Below are 26524 nucleotides of genomic sequence, written 5' to 3'. Positions count from 1 at the left end.
GCTTTGTCGGTTCGAGAACGGTTAGTGCACATGGCACCCACGCAGTAGGGGCCTTTGTCCCTGCAGCATGAAGCATTAGGTGCTCCTGGCCCACAATGCTGAGCCTCTCCAAGGGGCTGCGATGTGGAGCGACGCTGCCACCGTTTCTCAGAGATTTTTACTGCTTCCTCCGTGGACTCCTGTTTGGTTAAAAATAGTGCAGAAGCCGAGAGGAGTCTGTGCCGTGTGACGACAGGTGGTTCAGAGCCACTGATGTAACCTGATTCATCACTCTTTCCAGAACTGCACTTTTCCCCCCTTTTTAATAGAAAGATGTGCTTTCAAATGTGGCTTAATATTAACTGTTATTAGTGGTGTAAATTATGCTTTGCTTAGCTGATATATATGTCCACAGTGACTGAGTATTTAACCCAGTTATTCAGCAGGGAATTTTAGCATGGAAGTTCAGAGAAAGTACTTTGATGAAGGGTACTATAGCATTAGGGCATGTGGCACATACTGGCAACTTTTGGGTACAGGCTGATGTCCTTAAGCTCCATTAATATCTCTCTTCAAGCCAAATTTTAAAAAAAAAAAAAAAAAACTCTTTTGCCCTTCCGGAGCGTGACGATTCCTGTTTTGTAGTGGTATGTCGGAGACAGACTGCTCAGCGCACGCAGAGCGTTTGGGCTCCGTGTCCCAGTAGAGGATTGCTGAGCTGCTGGGTGCCCACCCCGCCTCATGGCAATCTGCCTGTCTGTTGCTGCGAGCTGAAAGCTTGTGTTAAAACTGGGGGGTGCCATGTGAGTTTGTGAAAACAGGTGCGTGGAATGATGGCGCCCAACCGTGCGGCTGCCCCAATCCCCCCTGAGGCTCGACAGTAACAGCCCGTTGTCTTAACTGTCAGTCACTCCGCTTCCGTGCGGAATAATGATTCATATGGAAGCAAATAAGAGTCCGCAAGTATTCCAGATTGCCCCGGTGTCGAGATAGCCCTCAGGCCTTCTCAGACCTATCCTCAGCCCAGCATGCCTCCACCGAGGGAGCATGCGGGCTGGAGACCGGCCTTGTTCGGGAAGGGTGTCATCGCTGCCTACTCTGAGATTGTGTTTCCAGCGTTTGTCGTTTGATGAGAAACATCACACGCATTTGCCGTGAGGCTGAACATCTCTTCATTTTCTTCATCTTAGTTCCAGACAGGGCAGCTCGCTATCAGTTCCTAAGGCATGCTGAAGTCTGACTTTTGCTGCAGGTAATCCAGCAGGGTAGTAGGTGATGAGAATAAATGAAACTAGTCATACCCCTCTTAAACTGGATACCATTAAATATAAATAAAAGATTTGCATGGTCTGTTGGCGAAATGGAAGCTTCGAAGGTAGCAGATGGTGGGATTTTGGAGAGCATCACAAAAATGACTGTTTTGGTTTTCATGCGGTTTATTTCCATCTGTTTCTTACAGTCTCTGTGTGACCAATACTGACCCTGCCTCTTCTCACCCTCAGATGGCTCCCATGGACCCAATGGCAATCAAGCGCTCTCACCTCTACCCAATGGGCAGCACCCCATACACACAGCATCAGCAGGGTGGGGCTTACCACAGCCAACCGTACGGCTCACCCACCCCTCATCAGTACCCAATGGGAGTGCAGGGGAGGGGTCAGGTGGGCATGGGAGGAATGCAGTACCCTCAGCATCAGGTACGTTTCCCCCATTGGTGTCCTTTTCTCCCGTTTCTGTGTATAGCTTCTTTAAATCTGTGCTGTGGCCGGGAGTGAATGTTACCCAAGTTTTGCACAACTAATGGTAACACATGCCACCGTTAGATTGATGTGCTTTGTTCGTTTGTGTTTGTTGATGTTTGTTTCTGTTTGTTGACTAATTATTATGTCAAATCAAGTAACACAATCGGTGTTTGTTGGAATTGTTAAAAATCAAACTAGTGTGCTTTGAATACCAACAAACTCTTGACATATCTGAATTACTGTAACCTGTTTCCATAGCAACTTGCTGTGTCCTTCTGAAACTCCATAGAAATGTTGCACAAAGCATGCAATAATTTGATTTTTGAATTAATGTTTAGTCAGACTTATCTAAGCACAAATGCCCAAGTGTCATTTTATAAAAAGTGACAATTGGAGAAATAATTGCTTTGTGCTCAATCACACATGCAAATACCAAAGATGTTAAGTGAATAATGTAATGTGTGCAGCTTCTGTATTCATCCAAGACCTAGAAAGATTATAGTTTCCTAATGTTTCTCTTTAACCAAAGTGTCCAGCATTCCTCAGTGAGTGGAAGTATGTCCCACTTTACCAGAGGTTGGGCAGGGTGGTCTGCTGTATGGAATCATATTAGAAAGAAGAGGTGTAGGTGGGCCGGGTCTTTGGAACAGAGCTGCTTGATGGTCTCGTGCAGCTGAGCCAGGGGATGGGCTATTCTGAGCACTCTCCGCCCTTATGCCACAGGGCGCTATATTTAGCGGGGGTGTTGGCTGCCAGTTGAGTGCAACTCCTGCAATCTGCTCACACACACACACACACACGGGCAAACACATCAACACAGGCTCAAAGACTCATGTAATGGAAATAAGCTAAAAACATTTCCATTATGAAAACTGAAAAGGTGCATGTGCATGCATTTATGCATATAAATGCCTACACTTCAAAACATGCTGAATCGGTCAGACGTCTGAACCACCTTCATATGTAAAACGAGACCAAGACATGCCGTTATGAGCAATGTTTGCAAGAGAACTAAATTCTTATAGACTCAGTGCCTTCCATCCTTGACAGGCTGCATTTTTGATAAACTTTGTTTCCAGGTATGTTATATGGTTACTTGGTGGCACAGCAGGTAACACTGAGTGGATTTGAATCTGCATGTTCTTCCTGTACTCACACAAGTTTCCTTTAGGTGCTTAGGTTTCCCTCCACGATCCAAAGACATGTTTCATGTGATACAGTGACAGCCTGTAGTGTTTGGAGTGAGTGGGTGTGAGAGTGAGTTGGTGAGATTGCCCAGCAATGGGCTTGCAGCCTATCCAAGTTGTACCCTGCTTTGCACCTCATATTTCCTACATAGGTTCTGCACCAACATGACCCTGCATAGGATGAGGGGAATTCTTCAGTAATTGTATATCCATAGGAACTGAGCTGTCAGACTTGAGACCTGCTGTTATTGCCCAACAAACATGGCTGTTGTCCGGACAACCATGAAGAAAAGCTCCCAGAGTTGTTCCTTGTCTCTGTTACTTCTCCAGGCTACTAGAGGCATATTGGGCACATGTTGGAAACTGTTATGGCTTTAGCATGTTCTATATACCAACACTGAAGATGTAAAGGGATTAATAAACAAAATTCCTTCAGCTTACGCAAAATCACACACATTACGCAGACCTGGCTGCAACAGCACATCATTTGCAGAATCATTTGCTAGTCCTCTATTTGGCCCAAGGAGATAATTATAACTTCAGAAGTTATCTGCCAGATACATTAAAGGGGGGAAACTACAGTGTAATGGAGAGATGGAATAAACTGAAAGTAATTAGTTCATAACGTGAAAGACCAAATGTTGTATATAATTTATGTGCTTGGTTTTTATGTGCCAGTCTCATCTTGGTGATGTTACTTTGCGTTCTGTGGAGGAAGTTTAAAGAGGAGGAAAAGAATTAATGTTTTATGGGTTTACTCACATGATGACACACTCGTCTTCCTTGCTCCCACTCCCTCGATGCGTTGTGTTTGTCTTGCCACAGTGCCAGAAGCACCGCTGTAGCTTTATTTCATGGGATCGGTCACACGGGTCCGTTGTCTGGATCTAGACTGTACGTGAGCTGAAGACCGGTGAATTTGTTCTGTAACAATCCTCTTGAATATTACCACCAACCTTTCCTTTTATTGACTACAGGACCTTGCAAAATAACCTGCTATTAATTGGGAAAAACAAGATTTAGTCCTCAGTGATATATTATTTTGGATCATTACGTTTATTCATTTAGCTGACACTTTTTTCCGAAGCGACTTAGAATGTTAAGGTTTTTATAGTTATTTACCCATTTATAGAGCTGGGTAACTTTTTATTGCAGCAATTTTTGGGGTACCTTGGTCATGGGTACTACAGCCAGAGGTGGGACTCAAACCTGTGACCTTTGAGTCCAAAGACAGTAGCTCTAACCACTACGCTACCAGCTGTAGTATTGAAGTGCAACTGTTCTGATTTTGTTTTGTCACACATTTGATGACATTAACTGAATCATTTTAGATTGGCTTTTATTGAATACTACAGAGATGGGTGGGTGGGAATTGTCTGTCTATGATTTTAGACAGACCCTGGTGAGTGACAGAATGACTCAGTCATGAAGAGTGCAAGGTGGGCTGGAGCTGTTTGGCTTACCTGACCTTTTATGGCACGTGCACCTGCCACCTATGGCTATCTCCAGAGTCGTCTGATTTCCGGCAGACTATTTTTACACATAATAAAGATTTTAAAGTTAAATATTGGCTTGAATTTTCCTTTTGGTATTGATCTCTGTTTGGACCGTTGAAAACATCCTCTGCAAAATGGCGCACTTGGTGATGCAGAGAGCAACCTTCCATTCTCTAAGAGGACTTGATGGGAGGGGGGCTGCTGAGTATTACAGGGAACCGAAATGATGACGACCCCCCTTCCAACTTCCACGTACTGCCACATGACCCCGAGGCATTACCAACTGGCAATTAAGAAATGGAGGAAAAAGGAGCCGCGATGTCGCGGGTGACTAATTAAGGTTTGTCCTGCTGTAGAATAGATTAAGCTCCAGGATCAATTAATTAGTAAGAAATGGATTGAGCAGCGACAGGTCTAACGGCCCTGTCTCATTTGTAATTTTAATTACTCCTCTTCTTTTCGGGCAGTGGAAATGGTAGGTGGGCACAGTGTGCTCGTTTACATCCAAACGGTCAGCTCCGGTTTGGTGGGGCAGAGAGACAATGTGGAACCCCCGACAAACCATCACTCCAAGTATAGCCTGGTTGACTGCAGTACCTAAACAGTGTTTTGGGAATTATTCCTCCTTGTATGTAGTATTTCTATAAATCTTTTTTTTTTTTTTTTCCTCTACACAGCCTCCTCAGTAATGATGATATTAATTTGTGTCTCTGTCTTACTAACACAGAGCCTATGCCGGCATCTCTTGCTTAGCGGAAAAGAATAAATCCATGAAAAGCTAATTTTACATGAATATAAAGCAGCTCCATCGCTAAATTATTAGTTGACAGGTTGGTGTATTCCAGAAAACTGTTTCACTTGTCTTGCTTTCCTGTATAGCAATTCTCTCTCTCTCTCTCTCTCTCTCTCTCTCTCTCTCTCTCTCTCTCTCTCTCTCTCAAACTGCTTGTCCCAAGCCGAGTCACGGCAAACCGGAGCCTCACCCAGCAACACAAGGCGCATATATAGTATTAGTTAATTGAATGGATATTTGGATTCGATTTGATTTTGATTTGGGGCCAGGTGAATTTCAGACAAAGCCAAACTACTTGTAGCGTTGCGGTAGAGCGTGTGTCTCGACCATAAACATACATCTTTCCACTGGAGAAGACTGGTGACACAGAGCAGGTCTTAAGGGGAGGTGAAATTGAATCTTTTTCAGCAGAGGTCATTGCCTGTATTTTATGCTGTTGACTGAAATGCACGCTTTAGTGTCGTTTAAGTGGCTTATTGGTAGTCCTCTTGATAAGGCTCAAGTGCATTGGGCAGTCAGCACTGGTTACCTCGTTGGGCTTTGTTTGGTGGTGTTCCCCAAGGCCACCCCATTAGATGGCCATTAAAAGTTCATAATTTTTATTTGTGACTGAAAGGATCCATCACAAGGTTATGTTTATTCATTCTGCATGAAAGGCTGTTTTTGCCCTTCTGGTGTTTACTGGTAATTCGGTCCTTCACTGTGAATTCTGTTTGTGGAGTGTTGTTTGTAATGTTTTGTGTGCCATGTTAATATAAGCACATCTGTGTAAATTAAGAGTGACTTGTAGCAGTGTCAGTCTTAAAAATAAAGACATTAAGATTGCCCAATGAAATACTGGATTCAGTTTGTTCCAGAAGGTTTTAACAACTTCTTTGTATGTGTAGTTCTGCAAGGTCAACGTATGGTTTTTAAAGTTTGTATCACCTAGGAACTGTGCACAGATGCACATTATCCTGCTATAAAGAAGTTACAGGATATTGAAGTTTAAATACAAAGTAATTACATAGCTCATAATTTACCCATTGGGATAATTGGACATTGATGTTCAATGGTACTAAACTGCTTAAGTACATACTTCAGCTATGCTACATTGGTTTTAAACCAGCTCCATTTTTTCTTTACTTTTTACCATATACAAGACAATGCTATTCCAGTTTTTTATGGTGGTGGTAAAAATAATTTATTCTCACTTGTGTCCATAGTAAACACCGTAGCGTTACCTGAGCAAGCTCACTGGTATACCGGCTTCTGACAGGCGCCTGAGGAGAAGTTGGTTGCACACCACCTATACAGCTGCTCTAGAAGCATTGTCTTATCGACTGAGAGGTCAATGGTCCATACCCTGGATTGCTGTTCTGCTGAGCACCTTCACGTATCCATGTGTCTTCTGATCACTGCCTTGGGTCGAGTAGATGTGGAGTTTGCAGGGTGGTGGGGGCTATGTAGGTGGGACTGTCATCATAAGCATCTTGGCTTTTTTTCTTAGGGGCTGGCAGAGTGGCCAACACCAGACCTTTTCTAAAACTCTGAGCTGGTCATCTTGTGGGGCAAAATGAGTTTTGAGGGTAGTGATGCACAGTATTTATTTAGTCAAGCAGGTGATGCATATCTCCAAAGTGACTTAAACTTTTAAGTTTCTATGTTACACTTTTTACAATGATCTGTTTATTGAGCTAGGTAATTGTTCCTGTATCCGTTCAGGGTTAAGTGCCTCAATCGGAGGTGCTGCAGCAGGAATGGGGTTCAAGCCTTGGTCTTTTTAGGTGGTAGGTCTAGCCATTATACTGTCTGCTGTTTATAGGTGTTTATAGTATTGAGTGAGTGAACTTTGTTAATTGCCTGTGCTGTTCTGACATATCTCTGCTCTGATTTGGCTCCTCCAGCAGATGCCAGCACAGTACGGCCAGCAAGCCATGAGTGGGTACTGCCAACAGGGCCAGCCACCATACTTCAGCCAGCCACCGCAGCCTACAGCACCCACACAGCCAATGTACATGCAACCCCGTGCTCCACCACAACAGGTAAGCCTCCCGTAATCATGAGCCAAAGGGAAGCACCGTTCTTGAACATTAAAATGCTAATTTTCAACTGCCTTCTATTTTCCACACGAGGCGTGTAGGTCGAATCATGTGCAGGCAGATCTTTCAGTAAGAGGTGGTGGAAACACTAGACCTTCAAGTCCTGCCCTTTAGACAACCTACATTTGGTTTCTCAATAGGCTGAGGAGTGTCATGCTGAGCTTCTCAGATGGAGAGGATCAGGGAGGAGGGTACAAAATGAAATTAACTGTAATAGGCATCCTTTGTGTTCTGGACCATTAGCAGGTGTTCCAGGACTTTTACTTCTAAAGACTCATTGGCAAAAAAGGTGAAAATGTCACGTCACTGCTGAATTGTAAGAAAAGTAAATCTGCGGGACCATTACGGGTGATCTCTACCATTGTAAACCTCCGTCCTCTTTTCTCCTCCACTGAGGAGGTAATGGGTCCCATAAACACAACAGGAGGTCGCTCCAGACAGGCTCCTCACGTGGACTGTCCTGCTAGAGAAAGGTTCCCTGCTCCACTCTGTTTTCCATCTCCAGCATGCAGGTCATTGCACCTTCTGGAATATACTAGGGCAGTTTGGGGGTTCAGCTTGTTGCCTCTTTAGTTCAATGTACACCAAGCAGTACACTTCATGGCTCAGTTTGTTCTATAATGTGCATCTGACTAAGTGGCCAGGAAGAATGCACAATCATGTATGTAAGGTACTGGTGAAAAGTTTCAGTATTTGCTGGAAATGGTTTTTTTTTTTTTTTTCTTCCCCCTCCCGTGCAGTTACCACGTCTGAGCAACAGTTGGCTGCCACGTCTTTACAGAGTTGTAGGGCACTTGTGGATTGCTTTGCTTTTATTCTTGCGTCTAGCTTATCCTATGCAAGTATTACAGTTGTTGATGTTGTCAGTAGAGTTTGATGACTTCTGGACAGGGCACTCAAGCTGGATCCTAAATGTAAAGTGAGCTGTGATCAATGATGGGAGCATTTAAATGCCTCCTCTGTAAGAGGATGACCTGCAGTCAAGTAGCTGTGCATATGAGATTCTGGATGGAGTGTGGTGCACTCAAGACTGTAGAAATCCAGGAGAGGGATGATGAATGTCACCTATTTGGTTGTTTCTGGGCTGCCAGTCTGTGAACTGTAGTTCCCTTACAGATTTGCTGCCACAGCTCTCCTCAGAGTACAACAAAAAATTAAATAAATGGTCTAATTGCATTTTGTGTGTAATACCATATAAGCTGAGCAATGATTTTGGTTTTTGCAGAAGTTTTTATTGGACCCAATCAGATTCGGCTTGGTCGTGGAGACCCGAATTTAATCCAGTTGTCATATTTTTGATAAGCCGTTCTTCAAAGAAATGTCCGGAGCGGGATTCAGATATTGCCATTTAGACACACACTGAATCCCTGTGACTCTCGTGGGGCTTGCTTGGTTATAAAGCGTGAGCAGGGCAAAACAAACAGAATAAACTGCAATGCAGTAGAACTACACAGCACTGTAAAATGTTCATTACATTGTGTGTCCTTATTGTTAAATTTACATAACCACACAGTAGTTTTCAGCTGTAAAGCTAAAAACAGATGGCCATATATGCATTCCATAAAATGCAAGGCTTGTAAGTCGAATAAAGATTATAGAAAAAGCAGTGAAAGGTGTGCATTCTTGAGTGGTCAGCATTTGAGCAACATGCAGGAGCTGGGGGTAGTAAACTGATAATAAAAGGCTGCGGGTGGGAATGAGACCGAAGGTAGTCGTGGAGAGTGAGGATCAAGTGACCGCTGCCCTCTGCATGAGGATTTCAAACAGTGGGATTGGTGGCAGTGTGACCTTAACCACGTCTGGGCTGCGGAGTGTCCCAAGCTGCTTCTGGCTGTGCTGAGCCTTTTGAGGCTGACTGTAGTGCACGCCGAACCCTGGTCCTCAAGGGCTGCAGGCAGTGGTGGATTTCTCTCAACCTTAACTCTTAATTGTTTTATTGAAGTAATGAATTAGATAGCAAGCAAGGTCGGCTATGGCGCCAGGTGTCAGTGCAACGCTAATTAAAATGTACAATTGACCTATCGGATTCTCAACGTTGAGTAGGGATAGATACTCTTTCTCAACTTTTTTTTTTTTTTTTTTTTTTCTTGAGCTGCAGCATCCCCATACAGTTGTCACCAGTGTATACAGGGTCCCAAATAATGAAAATTCTGCATTAGTGACATATAGAAATATCTACCATTTTGCTCACATAATGTATCAAACGTATACTCTTCCTTAGCTGTACTCTTGTGAAATGTAAATAAGTGGGTACTCTGCAATAATGACTAATTTAAACCAATGCGTACCACTTAAGAAGGGGTATGTAATGTGCAGGGTTTAAAGCTTTGTAGCACTAAACATGCTAATTGATTTCTGTGTAAATTTTCTTACATATTTTATATTTTTCTAATGTGAAAATATTTCTCATTTGGCTAAAAATTTTTGGTTTTGACAGTCTGGCCTGTGGACACATTGCAATTAATTTTTTTGACAAATATGGCCAGATAACTGGTGCACACAATTTGCTAGACTTGTCTATATTTTGGCATTTTAGTGATTTTTAGGTGTGGCTTTTTGGTCTGTCAGCATTTCCCCCATAAGAAATAATGGTAATTTGACTCCTTGTATAACGGTAAGGATTTCACAGATCACATTAGGACCACTTTGTGAGAGAAACCTGTTTGAGCATTGTGTAGTCTGTACAAGAATTCAGTTTTGCTGTTCTACTTTGTATAGGTGGCGCAGTGGGTTGGACTGGGTCCTGCTCTCCGGTGGGTCTGGGGTTCGAGTCCCACTTGGGGTGCCCTGCGACAGACTGGCGTCCTGTCCTGGGTGTGTCCCCTCCCTCTCCAGCCTTACGCCCTGTGTTGCCGGGTTAGGCTCCGGTTCGCCGCGATAACCCCCCCGGGACAAGCGGTTTCAGACTCTGTGTGTGTGTGTGTGTGTGTGTGTGTGTGTGTGTGTGTGTGTGTGTGTGTGTGTGTGTGTGTGTGTGTGTGTGTTGTACTTAGTATTTGTGTGTGGTTTTCTCCCCCCCCCTCCCCGAGTAACCCAAAACTTCTCCGTTTGAAAACAGGCATTGAGCTTTCGCCAACACTCAGTCTGCCCTCAGCCATTTAAAGGAAGTCTGCTTTTAAAACTCAAGGGGCTTTGAAATGTAAAATGCCATTGTCAGGGACATGTCAAGTATAATTTGATATTTTAAGCTTCTCAGTGTTTTTTGCTAGCTTAAATAACACCACAGCTTGTTATTAAGTGGTGACAGCAATGGGTCTTTGTGACGCGCCCATTCTTTTCACAACACAAGAGTCTGTGGAAATAATGCTGTCTGCTCCACCGGTGGATACGAGAGCATCAAAGAGGAAATGTGTGTAAATATTTCGGGCTTGTCAGACACCACATTCGTCCACGAAGGCGGACGTGGCTTACTGTAGCACAGGTAAATCTGAATTGGGAATGCCTGTTTTCGCGTAGCGGATGTTGTGCTAAGATGTCGAGTCGCCCCGGCAACAAGATTTGATGCAGAGCCACATTATGAAACTTTGGAAACCTTGATGTTTGGGGTTTCTGATGGATACAAGTGTCATTTATTTAACGACAGATCTTTGTGTGTCTTTGAATTCTGCCTGAGTGGAACACTGTGCTTGTTGTGGTGTAAAAATGACAGCTTTTAGGGATTCATCACATTTCCCTCACATTCATTAGCTGCTTTTTATCTCTGAATGGAATGGAGAACAGACCCCCCTCCCCCAATTCTCTAATGTGCGTCTGCATGAACATATACACACACACGCATTGAGAGCTCGCAGTGGGCGTGTTGTACATGACAAAGTTAGCAGCACATTTAAATCGACAGTAAATGGGTGTGCGTGATGCTTCTGTCTGCATTGACAAACATGTGCGAGCCGATTTGTATATCAAAATAAAAATGAACTGCTTCCTTCCACTAACATAGGCACCAGAAGCAAGGTGAGGTGGATGGAGATGGAGATCCACACTTTCTCCGTCTGCTGATACGGTCCATTGTGGGGCTGCGGCGACATTGCATTGGCAGTCCTTTCTTCAGCAGAGCAGTTGAAAGATCATTATGTGTATTTTTGCCAAAGGCTTTGCATTGCCCGGTGCTCATGCGGGCCCACGTTGATGAATGGATTGATGACTTGTGTCCTTGGGCTGAGAAGGAGCCCCGAACTCCAGTTATTGGCCCATGTGCACTTGATGCTGTTAATTGCTCAGTATTATGCCATGTGAACCACTCTGTTATTTAATTCCTTTAGATTATGGCTCTCCCTTGTACTCCAAAAGGCCCTCTGTTCAGAGCTGCTTCATTTCAGAAACGGGGAAACTCCAACTGTAAACGTCTACATTCGCTGGAATGGTCAGCTCGAGCATCGCAGGGGGCTTTCGTACTGTTCCACTCACGTTTCTCTTTGGGTTTCTGTCCAAACAAAAACACGTTGAAATAAAGATTTAATTGTATTCCCAACGGTGTCTTTTTCAGGCAAAGATGTTCAGATGCTGTCTTTTACACCCGTGCGGTATTTTTGGTGAATTCACACATGCTTGTCTTGAAAATAGGAACTGAAAACACCATACTGGTGTGTCTGTTTCATTTGTTTTGTAATGTTGGCATAAACACACTTGTTTCTGCTGCTGTTTCTGTTTGACACAAAATCTTCCTTCATCCCAGCAGAACTTAAAAAAAAAAAAATTACATTTGATAACAAAAAACTCAGCTGACATTATGCCAGTATTTACGTATTTTTAATTGTTTTGCTCCCTGTTTACCCTTACGGGGACAGTCCCCCCCGCCTTCAAATTTCCCAGAAGGTCAAAGAAATGTTCACACTCATTCGTAAACATACACGTGTTTCGCTTTCATTCCCTTTGCCGAGTGGACTTCCCTGTCGCACGAGGGCAGGAATGTTGCAGTTGCCAGTGTGAAAGTGAAAGCATGCGATCACGTCATGGCCTGACTGTAAACACCGAGCGTGGCCTCACATGACCCATTTATCACCACTTTCCGCTGAAGTGTGTGCATGCACATGCAGGGGTAAATATTTAACGTCACTGGCAGACGTGTGATTACCCCACACAACACACACACAGACGCACTCCTTTTGTTGTGGGGTGAAGCCTGTGTGCATTAATCGTGGGTGTCGGTGTACTTGAGTGTTTGTTGTGTTTAGCAAATTGAAGGGACGGCCTTATTAAACAGCACAGGGCAGCTCGTTGCTTTTTATTTTTTCCCCCCCCTCCTTTTCCCTTGCTATTATTTGTTTACTGTATAATTTAACATGTTCTTTTTTTGAAGTGTTCCAAGTGGATTACTTCTGAACTGCAAAAAGAAATAGTGTTTACCTGACACTCTTGCTGATTGTTTGCTTATTTTTAATCCATCCATTGGCAAAACTGTGCAATAAGGCACATTCTTTTTGTTTTGTTAAAAAAAAAAAAAAAAAAAAATAGAACATGGTATAACCGGCCTGCTGGAAGCCACAGCCCTCGTGGCTCGGTTACCCAGTCTGAGCCCTTAAATGGTCACATAGGCTAATCAGAATGTGAAGTAAATTATAAAAAGGATAAAAAAAAAAAAAATACTGATTTGTCTATTTTTATACTATTTGGTATATGCAAACATTTCCAAATGTAAATGTTGTGGATCTCCACACTGTTGCAGAAGAATCACATCTCCAGTCATCTTGCATCCAGAGCAGCTCTGTTGCCAAACAGACCTAATAGGGAGTTTAATGTCTTCCCTCTTGCTCCCTCTCGTAATGCCACCGGTCCCCTTTGCTGTTCAAAACCTTGGCCCGTCGCATTTTATCTGCGCAAATTGGGGCAATTGGCTTCAACAAAAACAAAAGCAAAGTTTTTGACACTGAAACATACATACCCTACACTAAGACTGTGGCTTGACCTCCAGATCAGCAGTATAGTCTTATTTTTCATCCTGAACATTTATATACTTGGATGTAACCCCCCCCCCCCCCCCCAAAAAAAAAAAAAAAAAAACATGCAATGAGTCCCAAAAGTTACCAAACTCAGGTTTGGTGGAAGTCACAGATTGACAATGGTCTTTTCCCCCTCTTTCTTTCCCTGTCCAGGAGATTCCTTCGGACAGCTTCGGCAGCAGGAGTCAACCGCCCGTCACCGCCGGAAAGCCGAGCCACGAGGACATGGGTCTGATTCAGCAGGACAGACCGTCCAGTCTTCCTGTGAGCACACTCTCTCTCCATCCTCTGATTACACTCTCCATCCTGAGTACACTCTGTCTGCACCGTTTGGGTACGCGCTGCCTCTCCGTCCTCTGGGTATGCGCTCTGTCACATGTTACTCCGTTCATTTCCTTCCCTGTGCTGCTTCAGCACCTGCTCACCTGGTGCTCTTCTCAGAAGTGTTTGCCACACGGCCAGTTACATTAAGGTTCGAGTCAAGTGATTTGTAAGTATCTATTTGGTCGTGGGCCAGGGGATTTTGAGGGGGTGTGTGGAGCATATGTCAATAAATCTTGTCTACAATTGTTCAACACAGAACCCCATCCATGGTAGCATTTCTTTCTTTCACGGACTGTCATTTTCCATCCTAGCCGTGTGCCTAACGTTGTCCTTGCCATGTGGCGAAAAGAGCTGCGTGGTGTAGTGAATGAGTAAGCAGTATGGAGAGCAGCGTGTGCTCTGCTGCTGCAGCCTCCTCTCCTGCTCCTCTTGAGTTCCTTGAGCTGTCAGTACATGATTGGATGAGAGTCACATCACTCAGGGCGGTACCAGGTTTCTTGAGGACCAATCAGGGTGCCGCTCCTCTCTGTGCCCCATACCGTTTCAGAGAGGCATCCATTTTAGGGGTTCTGCCTGTTCCTGAGCTACTGGCCATGTTTAAACATTTCAGCCTTATCTCTGCTCCTTATTTAGAAGAAAATTGCCTGCTGAATACAGTACTGCTGCTCCAAGCATTGCTAGGGTACGATTCCTTTCGCCGTCTCTCCTGCCGTGAAAGACAGGAACCATAATGTAGCTGTGTCTCTCGGAAACAAAGCAACACGCTGAGCTCATGTCTACAGACAGCCAATGCACACCAAGCGTCGGACCCCGGGACTGTTCCCGTGCATCACCCGGTCCTCTCACCTTGGGGAGTTCTTTCCACGTAGGACTTGATTTCCACCGTGTGAGGTCAGGCGTGTGACGTGTGCGCAGCCTTCAGCGGCCGCTAGCGCTGCAGTGCCGACGGTAAACCCAGTCCCCTGGCTTGCCCCGGTTTAGAGAAGTCGACCGGTGCATAGTCTGTGCTGGTCTATAGGGTGCGTACGTGCCTGTGGAGGGTGGGGTGGACGGCCTCTCGGAGCCTCGCTGTGTGCTAGAGCTCCTCGACAGCCATTTTAAATATTTCACTAGATCAAGATGAGAGAGACCCAGTCTGTGGGAGTAAATTGATGCTTGGATGTCTAATATTAAAGTGCTGAATTGTGAGTAGGGCATGCTGGGAAAGAAAAAGACTGGGTAGGATTCTCCCGAGGCAAGATTCTGCACATTCATTACTATGTTCATTTGTTTGATTTCTTCTGGTGCCTTTGGTGAAATGGAACGTATTCGATGGGCTCTTTGCGGTAGCATTGTGCCTCAGATCCGACTGCAGTGGGCCGCCCAAATCGGCGCTCCGCCACATCTTCAGCTGGGCACGTTCTCCGCCGACAAAAGTGTGCCATCTGCTCAAATCTGTCCTGGTACTTCTTCCCGATAAAAATGAAGAAGTCAGAGGAAGATTGGTCCTGAAGGTAGGGCAAACTGGCGCCAGGTTCGTTCATACCCATGGAGAGGGTTTACAAATGGAATTTGTTTTCTGCTCTCTGGGAGCAGAGCGCTGACTCCTCCACATGAATATTTCATTTGCAAGTGGGGCTCTGGCGAGACTCCTCAACATGGAGCTTGTTTACATGGAAAGGCTGCGCCCCGGAGCACGTCGTGGGCCCCGTCGTAGCTGCGGCTCAGCAGACAGGACCACCCCACTTAACGAAGCACGTGCAGGAACGCAGGCCGTCGCAATGGAGATACTCGTCTTGTTTCTACAAGTTCCAGTTTGGACAGACCCAGACGGGGAATGGCATGCTGCTTTCTGTACTCCTGCCCCAGCTGGTTCGTGTTAATACGCTAGGCCTCCGCAGATTTATATCTCCTCCTCTCTTCTGCTCACCCTCAGGAGGGTCCTGTTCTTCTGTAAATCCTAGACCTTTCTTGGGTATTGTCTTCAGTACAGTCATTCGCTGGAGACCACGGTCTCCTGTATGAATCATGGCACGTAGTCATCCGAACTCACACCGTGTTTTCGAGTTGTGCACATTGTTAGCATTATCTTTGTGACAGAGAAGATGGGCTAGAATCTGAGAAGTGATCTGATCACAAAATAATATTGCTCATAATGTGGTCATGGTAGTCAGTGTTGGTGTCATAGTGGCAGTTGTAATCTGTTTTCACATGTTGTAAATCGGTGGTTATTAAAATCGTCTTCTAAATGGGTTTCGGTTATGGCACCAGTGATAAAACTGAAATCTGTATGTTGTGGTGGTGTGCTGTTTATTTTTATGTTCCAATTAATATTTAAACACAAAGCCCTTAGCTATAGACACTTATTTCGAGGAAGCTCATAATTTGGGAAAGCCACATTGCAATGTTGAGAACCCCTCAAATGAAGGTAACATTTAGCAGAGCATAGTGAGGACATCTGTATGCGTGCTAGTACCAGCTGAGTTGTACATCTCATCCACCTGCCCAAGGCATGAAAGATGGATGGTCTTATGTAGCTTTGTACAAAGTTGAGTACCGCAGAGGAGTATGGGAAGGCCCGTTTTGACATGTCTGTGTGTCTCTAAACATCTAAGATTAAACAAATTTCTGTGTTTCTTTAATATTAGACCTTTCAAGTACAGAAGCACAAGATCCCCCAAAGCCGTGTGCTTACGTGGGCGTGTATCGGTACGATCAGCAGGATTTATTGTTCGTAGTGCTGTATTTTGCTTTTAATTGTGCAGAGGCACTACGGGGGGGGAATGGTTTCATTTGAGCTTCGATGTTTGGTCTTAATGTCACTGGTATTTTAGAGATTTGAAGTGCGGTGGAGGATATTAACCTTAATGGGTGCATGCTGTTTGGGAATTGTTCTCTCAGTGACCTTACCCTTCTCAACGCAGGTGTCCCAACTACAAAGTCTGCCAATAGAGATGTTATGTTTCAACCGAAAGGAATTGGCTGCTAACACAAACGCCGGCAACGTGTGGGAACGCATCAGAGATCGTTTTAAGCCATAGCCTGGATTTCTTTTAAGGCTTTTCTCAAGGGGTGCGTCAAGTCATGGTGTGTCCAGATGCCTTTTTCAGTGCAAGGTTTCAGCTGCTTCCGGCAAGCTTGCTTCTGCAGGCTTCACGTTGAGTTTGGGCTTCTCCAGGGGCATGGTGTTGAGCTCTGCCCATAGGCTCTGCACAGAAAATCTCGTAGTTCTGCCAGCAGCAACAGCTTATTGCGCTGACGAGGCATAGTTATGAGCCGGGGAGGGAACGTTTCTAGCGGCATATTACTTTTAAAATGATAATTATAACCGTGATTTCGGATTCCACCAGCTTCACCTGAAGTGCCATTTGTTTTTCAAATTTGCATGTTTAAGCAGGGTATTTTCCAGCACTGTTCCACTGAGCGTGGCAGCACACGCACTTTCCATTCTGTTTTCAGAAAAAGGTGAATCATCTGTCTCTTCTTGGTGGTCTCACTAGACAGATATCCTCGCAGACTTCACAGATGTGTCTCGGAAGTGTGACTAGACTTACAAAGCATGTCTTCCAGCCGTGTGCCGTTGAGTGAGTTCGCCTGTTATACAGGTATATGTAGCGGTAAGTGTCATGCTTGAGGCTGAGCCAGCAAATCTTGTTGTGGAATGGAAAGCCCAACTTATATTTTTTTTATTCCTGGTTCCTTCACTGCCGTGCACAGACTCCTCACTTTACAAACCCAATTGGGAAAGGAAGTGTGCCTTCAACTCAATTTGTAAATCCAACTGCTACATCATAATCTATAAAAGCTGCACAATAGATGTCCCTCCATTTTTTTAAACCTCATATAATCATAATTAAGAATAATTATTGCGTAATAATGTATGCAATATAGGTATAAACTACAATAAAATTCGCACTTAATTTTTGAAAATGTCATCTCCCTCTTTTCAGTCCTGGTCGCTGAGCAATTTATCTCATAAACTTGCAGCTCTTATCATATTATTAATCGGACACTCTGTAAACACTTGGGAAGTGAGTAGAATCAAGATGGTCTCACCCTACTGGTGCAGTGCCTTTTACTGTCAACAGTTGGGTGCAGAAATGCAAGTCACAACCTCTGCTGACATACAGAAATTTTAGAATATTGATAAGGAAAATTCAAGTAAAAATAAAAAGAAAAAACTGGAAAATGTTTGAATCTTAAATTCAGAACTCATAGGTTAATAACATGGGGAGCTGGTGTACAGATAACATGACGAACTGAGAACAGCAGTGACTTAACATTGTATGAGTCCGACACATCACGGTGATGCTTAAACACGGAAAAGGGCTGTTTTCATTACAGTTCTTGATTGTTGCATGTGACCAAGAAGCAAGTTCATTTATAGTGAGGGGGAGTTAAAAGCAACTGGAATACATGTCCAAAGAGCAGACTAGCCAGATTGCACCCATAATAGTTGCATTTTGATTTCCCGTAAAATGTTCATAAAACGAGTGAATTGCATTGCTGATATTTTTAGGCTGTTGAGGTTTTGAAACATACTCTGTTGGGAGCGACGTAGTGATTTCTGTTGGTAAGTGTATTTACTACTGAGCAGAAGCCCCTCAGCATGTCTGTGGCATCTCCCATGAAGAACGGGTGTGGCTTCGGGTTCCGAAATGTTTTCTTCCACGCCACCACCACGTAGCTGTTCATCGCTTTATTGAAGCAGTTGTTTGTGTTGTTGGCAATTAAGATTGCTCCGATATGATGCCTCCCCGAGTCTGTGGTTTTTCACACTGTGCTCAGCGAGCTGAATGACTCGGGCGCTCCTGTTCATTTTCTTAACTTACCTGGTGGGAAGCACCTGGCGACTTCTTAGTTCTGTCGCTCCGGAAGCAGGATGCTGGATGATGCTGTCAGGTTCTTGATGATCGTTTGTACTTCTTCCACTGCCTCAGGTTGAGTTTGCTGGAGGCCTAAGAAGAACCTGAAGGCCTCAAGGTTCTAGAAAGCTTTGTTTGTTAATCTGCAAATGTAAGTGGTAAAATACCCTTAACGGCTTGGCTTCAAATGACATGTAATGAATTTCCGTGGCATCCATGGGTAGACAGGTTTCCCCTCTGCAAAGGAAGTTCACCTTGTTTAGCATATGATGTTCATCCTTATGGGACACTGCTCATAGTAAAACAAGCCTTCTCAAATGATTCAAATGACAATGTTGCTAAAACGTGATTTACGTTTATTTATTTAGCAGACGCTTTTTTCCAAAGCGACTTCAAATGAATTCTAGTGTTGAGCCCACACACCTTATTCACCGTGGTGACTTACACTGCTAGATGCACTACTTACAATGGGTCACCCATCCATACATTAGTGAACGCACTCTCTCTGTCACTCACACACTATGGGGGAACCTGAACAGCATGTCTTTGGACAGTGGGAGGAAACCAGAGCACCCGGAGGAAACCCACACAGACATGGGAGAACATGCAAACTCCACACAGACTGAGCAGGGATTGAACCCACGTCCTTTTGCACTACCCAGGTACTGTGAGACAGCAGCACTACTCGCTGTGCCACCATGCCACCCCACAGTGGATTTATGTCTTATGATTTGCTCATGTTGTCAGATGGTTCAGTTCTCTTCAGTTCCAGCGTAGTGTATGACAGGATTTTAGTTTATTACTGATAGTTTTATAGCCTCCTTTGTTCTGGTGGTTTCCAGAAATCATTTTGAGTTCAGAGGACGGTTAAAGGGAAAACAATTATTTTATTAACAGAAGAGAGACGGAGAACGTAACCTCTCCCGTTTCCAGTATGGCGCATTTCTTTTTGGCTTACCTGTGCCCTCTCTAGTGCGGGCACTTATTCTGCTCTCTTCGTCCATGTTGTTTCTCTCCGGAGCTCCCGAACCTTTCCAGGCCTGCGTTTCTCCACCCGGGAGACCATCAGCAAAGGTCAGCCCTGCCTGACATTTTGCATTCTCATCGATTTCCCTCACCCCACACCACTCTCCCTTGTCCTTTACCCTGTGTAGCAGACCTCTCGTTGGACTGTATTATCCCTTCGCACATATGACGGCTGCCTTGAAACAAGGCGAGTCTCATTTTAGCGCTGACCACCTTGTTTTACATGAACAAGACATGCAGTAAGCTCCTATTTAGTCCTTCCGCTGTCTCTCAAAGCCTGCTGTCAGACTCTAGCGAACGCTGCCAGTCCTGGTGCCGTCTGTTGCGCACGTCTCCTGTGCCAGGACTTTGCACAGTGTGTATGTTGCGGATTTAAGATGGAGGGGACAGAGCAGTGCTGCTAGTCGTTTTCTTGCTCCTTTATCTTGTGCAGGTTCTGCTTCAGCTGTAGCTTAAGGAAGATGTGTGGCCTGTTGCAATAGAGCAAATCCAGAAACAAGTCAGTTATTTTTTTCTTGCAGGAATGTTTTATTTTTGTAGCATCCTGCTGACGCTTGTGGTGTAAGGGGAAAATGGTAGCGTGTTTGATTGACACGCTGCGGCAGCGGGGGGCGCTGGTGGGACCGCGCGTGGATGCGTTGCGTTCGTGTCAAACCCGCTGAGCCGTGGCGTCGAGCTGAAGGGAGCCTTCATCCCCGGTCGTGTCTGTTTCCCAAAGCACCGTGGGTGTCTGACACGCGCCAGAATCCCCGGCGCCCTTTTCGGATAAGTCGTCAGTGGTGCCGTGGCAACTGTCACATGACCACCTAGTGAATGGCAGCTGAGCATCGCCAAAGCGAATGGCAACAGGGAAGGTGGGAATTGTGTTCCTGTTGTAGTTTCCCTGCATAAAATGAATGGCGGAGGAGTTTCTCATATACGGTATAAATAATTCTCTGACGTCTTTTCCTCCAGGTGCTGTTGGTCAACGAGGAAAAGCTTCATGACTCTCGTATACAGTATAAGATCTTTCTTGATTTTTCTCACACTTGCATCATCAACTTCTTATCTTGGGGTAAAATGGAGTACAGTGTGTGTGTTGGTTGCTCTGGGTTATATGATGATCATTAAATTCTTTCATTTGAGTGGAACACTTGAATATTTCTCTGGGTTCATATTTTTGTGCATTTGTCGTGGTCACACTCAAAGCTGTTTGATTGCCCACGATGCTTTTACCTTCTGGGTGCTTTTCACATTCAGGTTCCACAACAAAATGGTTATTTATTTATTTTTAAGCGCTCGAGAGGGATTTATTATTGCTTACCTATTACGTTTCATTGCTCATCAAAAGAAAATATATTTGTCATAATACACCTTATTGAAAAGAGAGCTTGGAATGCCCTGTTTGCCTTTTATTTATTTAATCTCAAAATCAATTTAAAAGAGAATAATATAAACTTGGGGCTGAATTCATGAAGGTAATTGGGATGCCTTTGTGCAGGGAATAATGAGATTTGAGCAGGGAGAATCTGTTAGGCTTTTAATGAAGAAAATTCCTCTGCATGTTTCCCCCCCCCCCAACCCCCTTCCCTTCCCCTCACAAAATTGACTTCAGCCTCACTCCTGCAGAGCAAATTGTGCCCTCAGACTCGTAATCATTTCTGCAGACTCCTTTATAAGAGAGTAGCCTTTTTTTTTTTTCTTCCTCTTCTCCTGGCATTCATTATTTATTTGATAATTTGCCGCGATGGATGTGTGCTCAGTGGCTTGCGCCTCGTGGCACGCTAATGGGACCCTGCGAGGCCCGGACTCCGGGTCCACGGTGTCATTAAGGTAAGTAAATGCTTGCTCCTGCGCTGGGGGCCCGATTGGGGTGCAGTAGGGCAGTGAGGGGCTTCACTGCTTTTACACCTCTTGCCCCCCGCCGCTCAGAGAGGCTTTCAGCCGAATATCCACATGCAGTGCATAACCGTCCTTTCGGATTCGCAAGCTGAAGTGGATTGGACCTGGTGCAGTGCCGGGACACCAGTTATTTCTTCTGCCGCACAGTTTGACTTCATATGTAAATCGTTTGTTTGGAAGGCCAGTTTGCTAGCTAACAGGCATCAAGACGAAGGTGGAGTACAATACTGCCAACATACCGATTTGTCTGGGTGGTGTAGAATAATTGGGGTTTTTCCATGTTTGCATATTCGTATCTACAAAAAGAACGGAAAATCCAGGTGCATCGGACCAACATCTTATCTAGCCTTTCCATATCTTACCTCCTCCCACTCTAAGACGCTTTCTCAGCAGTTGTCTCATTTTTCAGCGGGGCCTTTGGTTGAGGTACTGCGACGGTTGTGAAAGGCGCACACGTTAAAACTGTCGTGTTGCTTCCAGGCTGGGGTGAGATGTAAACAGAAGCGTACACAGTACCTGTTCGGCATACAGTACAAAACATTTTAACTAAAAGTAGTGAGTATGTTGCAAAATTCCTCCAGTATGCAAACCCTCTACAAAAGTCCCCTCCTTCAACCCGTCCTCCTCCAGCATACATCTTGAATCAATATTCTCACTGTAGGAGAATAACAAACCAAGGAGTATTTACAAATTGTGTTTATTTTAAATGAGCAGGGCAGACACTGACACCAAGTTGACCGGATGACATGAAGCCTGAGGCTGATGAAATGAGGCCAGGAGGAGCGGTCCTTCGATTCTCCTCTTTTTTACCCTCATACAGGATCTCACCTCCCCAAGAAGTGATAACATTGTTGCCTGTTCCCCTGTCCAAAAGGGGACCACCACTGAATGAAAATGACATTCAATTCGAAGTTGTCTGTGCACTCAGTCTCAGCCATCGGGGTTTATATGAATACCCTTATGCAGTTATATGCAGTTATCAGCTTTATAATTCTTTCTTATAGTTTCACAGTCAGATGGGGTGAAATTGATAGCAGGTTTTCCCATTTGGTCTCTGTCTTGTCTGCTATTGTAGCGCACACAACAAAGACTTCTTGTTGTTTACATGGGCAGACATTTAAAAATGAGGGGAATGTTAAAGCCGCCCATCAGAATAACACCATTTTTACACAAAACAGGAAATCACCCAATTCAGTCATTTGCCAACCGTTTTTCTCGACACTGTTTACTGTGTTGTTTACGTCAGAAGATGGGGAGATTTTTCTTTTTCTTCCAAATATGGAAGAAGATTCAGAAAAACAAATAGGAAATAAGAAAAATAAGTAATTTTTTTTTCCTCCCTGACTTTTCCCTTGTTCTGCTTGAATCGGAGGAAGACTTGGTTCTTTTGTACTTACGGCTGCGGCGTCTCCGTTTATGCTTGGTTCTAGCAGTACAAAGGGGTGGGATGGGCGGGTGGGCAGGCTGTGTAATTAAAAGCGAGACCTCACTATCAGCCAAACACACCTGCTCCCCCCGGGAGCTTGTGAGGATCAGTGTCTCCTCCTTCTGTCTGTCTCTCCTTCGCGGTATGTCTCCGCCTCGTCTCTCAAGGCCGTGAGGTGAACCAGGCCCAGCGTTAGTCGCTCATCGACACAACGGGCCATGTGTTTTCTGTAAGGGCACATCTCTCCCACCGTGCTGCAGGATCAAGACAGAAACGCACACCCTGGGATACCCTGGTATCTCCCGCTGGGTTTTGATGGGTTAAAGAGACGGACACGAAAATGACAAACAGAAGGGACGGGCTCGGAAAGGAAGGTGGCGCGGAGGCGCGGGAGTGACAGGAGCGAGGAGACGAGGGACGCGCAGAGGGAGATGCTGATTAAAAGGCCTGACGGAGCCTAGCGCCACTTTCAGAAGTGGAGCTTTTTCTCTCCCCCCCCACTATGATAAATACGCCATCGCTGCAAAGGGGGAGGGTTCTGAATTTTAAAGAAGGGAGAGATAGGAGAGGCAAGAGAGAAGGGAGCGAAGCATTCGGCTCACAAGATCTCAGCTGCCTTTATCTTTTCCTTTCTCCCCCCATCCTTGTGTTCTGAGCTCTGGTGGTTTTCATTAGGTCTCCCTAAGCAGAAAGGCCCTCCTCTTTCTACCCCCACCCCCATGTGGATGTTTGCAGAGCGAAAGGGGTGTTGGCTGGCTCCTCCAGCCTGGTTTCCCCAGAAACTGCTGCTGCAGCGAGACACGGACACGTTGGGCCGCAGCGGCTGACAATCGAGGTTACCGCCTCATATGTATTCGCCCCACGTCCCCTCTGAGAGTCCTGTCCACACTGAAGGAGGAGGAATGCTGCTGGTGGCACAGTTTGAGGCACAACTTCCATCCATGGTTGCTTCGCCTCCTTGCCTTCCTTTTATTTATCTCTGCTGCAGGATGCGTTACTGCTCCTCTGGGGTGGAGGATTGGGGAGTAGAAGTGGAGGAAAGACGGTGAGAGAGGGTGGCAGTGGAGAAGGCTGAGAAGGCCTGAGCGCTCTTGCTGATGCCAACAGAAATGGGACTGCTTGAGCGCGTGTGCGTGTGTGTGCGCGCGCGCGCGCGTGTGTGTGTGTGAGTGAGAGAGAGATGGAGAGGGGCGGAGCAGTGGCTTGCTGCAACACCATTGGCTAAAGTGCAGGTCCAGGGTCTAGGGAAAACCAGGGGCTGGGAGGCAGATTCGATGGAGTCTCCAGTGCAGGGCAGTGCCTTTCTCCCAGTTCCATTTATTTAATAGCTGCTGCTGGGAGCCAGACACAGATTATCCACCGCGGTGCGGCACTGGCAGCAGACACAAGGGCAGCCCTTTCTGCTTGCTGAGCGCTTATTCTGTTTGTGCGATTGTGTGAGACTGGTGCGTGTGCCTTTTTATTTATTTTTTTTTCATTCTGTACATGCAATAGATGTGAATCTGTTCCACATTCACTCTCTTCATTTCCTAAAAGATGATGTTGGTCTGTTTTTAGGTCAACAAGACAGCAGAGAAACATGAGCTGTAAAATCATGATGTTGGTACAGAATATGGATGTCTAATGAAGGACAGCTTTTCCAAGGCCTTTCGAAGCACTAATGGGCTCGTGCAAGATTCGAGTCGACACCGGCCTGTTCCTTTTCACGCTGGATTCTCTTCTTAGTTTAGTCGTGCGGGTTGCTGGCTTAGCTTCGTCATGCTGCTATGCCGGTTGGGTTGTATTGTCTCATTGCAACCATCAACCATCATGTTCAGTATAATAATAGAAAGTATAGTTCTGGCAGGTGGCACTAGTGGTTAGACATTGCCTTGCCGTTCAAGGACCCTAGTTTGAATCTGACCTCCTGTGGAAGTACTTTTAAACAATAGTCCTAGTGTATCGCTCCTGTTTAAAAAAAAAAAAAAAAAAAAGCCAAGCTGTATAAATGGGTAGATGATAGTAAGTATCCTAGTATACATTCCTAATGTCGTAAGTGGACTTGGATAAATGCATTAGATAAATTTGTATAATTTATTTATTTATTTATTTTTCTGCTATGGTAATCTTTTTTAGAAGCTCCACAGTAATACTGTAAGGGCTCATCTTTTCTGTCTGCTTCACTACTAATCTGTGAAGGGTAATAAGATTTGGATGTTCACATTCTAGTTTTTTGTTCATCTGCTCTCTTCTGTCAACATTATATTCCGTCACCAAGGTGCGGACCCAGCTAACGTAACCAGCAAGCAATTTGATTCTTTTAACTGGAAGCAGGGTTGCGTCCCTCATCCCATCACGTTTTTCTTTCACTTTTTTTAGCTTTTCATATTTTATGAAAGATACTGTATCTTTGTTTTTTCTGATGTGCAGGCCAGCCAATGGCAGCGCTTGGCTCCGCCCTCTCAGCTACTTAGCGGGAAATGAAAAATGGTTGTCGGCCTCTGACCAAGATTCGATCAGCGGGCTACAGATGGATCAGTTTCTGAGCTCTGCCGAGAATGACACAGTTCGTCCAGCTATGACTTGAAGTAAGGAAAGATGCGCAGGCTATAATTACGGCCCCGTTTTAATCTGTATCCCAAAGGGCTTCGGCTGATTCACAGCTCGGGTTCGTAGCTCTGTGGAGGAAATGTCTCTGATGTGGTGTTTATTCAGTCCCTTGTGTAGTCTGTGAGCTTGTCCCCTGGGATTCGTTCTCTCTACAATTAACCAGACACAGTTTCCATTTCAAAGGCGGCCCTGTGAAACTGGCAGGAACCCAAGCTGAGCCTGTGCTCTGCCGACCCCCCCCACCACCACCACCACACACACACGTTCTACTGTCACATCACATGTTCAGTTTTTGGGGAGTGGGTACAGTCCCAGGGTGCTGTGGAAGAGACAGTCTGACTCAAGGAAGCAAGGTGAAGGACGTCTCCCGCTGGAACGTTGGTGTCACAGGGGAGGAAGTTGCATAATGTGTTGCGGCTGCATTCGTTGGAAAAATTTTGCCAAATGTCAAGGAAGGAAATGGTCTCTTTCCATCACCCCCCTCACAATGAGCAGGCAAAGAAGGCAGAACCCGGTGATTGCAGAGGCTGCGAGGTCTCGAAATGAGCCTCCGACGTAGGACTCCATCCCAATGATAGCAGTAGTACGGTTGGTTTGCGAATGATTTTTAAACAATTTTTCTTTCCTCTGCTCTGATACTTTTGCCTGTTTTTTTTTTTTTTTTCCTCTGAAGATGTTTTGGAAAATTACTCTGTGATTACATCCCTTTGTTGACAATTTCTCACTTTGTCGGAAATATTCTGCGGATTATTTTCAGCAAGGTTTTCTGCTAAAGAAAAGAAGTGTTTCAGGGCACTTTTAAAAATGTTTATTTTCCTCCCGGTGGGGAAATGTGACAGTAATGTGTCTGAGGACAAAAGTCGTCTAGACGCCCGTTGCCTTATTACGCAGAGGAGCGCAGCGCAGGGAGGGCTGCCAGCGAGCGTGATGAACGCGTGGATGATTGGCGCTCTGGTAGCTGCCGTTACCAAGACTGCGGCGCCTGGCCCTGCGCCAGGCCTGCGGTTCGAGGGTAGGGAAATCATCTGGCCAAGTCAGAGATGGCATCTCATTGATTAGCTAGGAGAGAAGGAGCGAGTGAAGGAGCGAGAATAATTATGGGCTTAATTATGCTTTTTGATCATCTACATCAAAGATAATGAAAGTGTTGGACGGCTCCCAAAAAGGATCTTCTGCTCGCTTCTTCCCCTTGCTTTTTCGGCAGTAAACAACAAATACTG

At 45.1% G+C, this 26524-nt stretch overlaps 1 protein-coding gene across 4 annotated transcripts in view; it reads left to right on the top strand.

Moving 5' to 3' along the window:
• Positions 1-26524, top strand: part of arid1b (AT-rich interactive domain 1B) — a 75021-nt gene that overhangs the window by 12784 nt on the left and 35713 nt on the right. For 2 of the 4 annotated variants that reach the window (XM_029252940.1, XM_029252935.1), the window contains exons 2-4: positions 1482-1676; positions 7087-7221; positions 13368-13478. In XM_029252940.1, coding sequence (XP_029108773.1) covers positions 1482-1676; positions 7087-7221; positions 13368-13478 — 441 coding nt within the window. Of the gene's footprint in view, positions 1-1481; positions 1677-7083; positions 7222-13367; positions 13479-26524 lie in introns of all 4 variants that reach the window. The other 2 variants (XM_029252936.1, XM_029252930.1) reach the window with 1 other exon arrangement.

Source organism: Scleropages formosus, chromosome 1, assembly GCF_900964775.1.
Source record: "Scleropages formosus chromosome 1, fSclFor1.1, whole genome shotgun sequence".
Taxonomy (NCBI): Eukaryota; Metazoa; Chordata; class Actinopteri; order Osteoglossiformes; family Osteoglossidae; genus Scleropages; species Scleropages formosus.
This window is presented reverse-complemented; position numbering and strand designations above follow the sequence as displayed.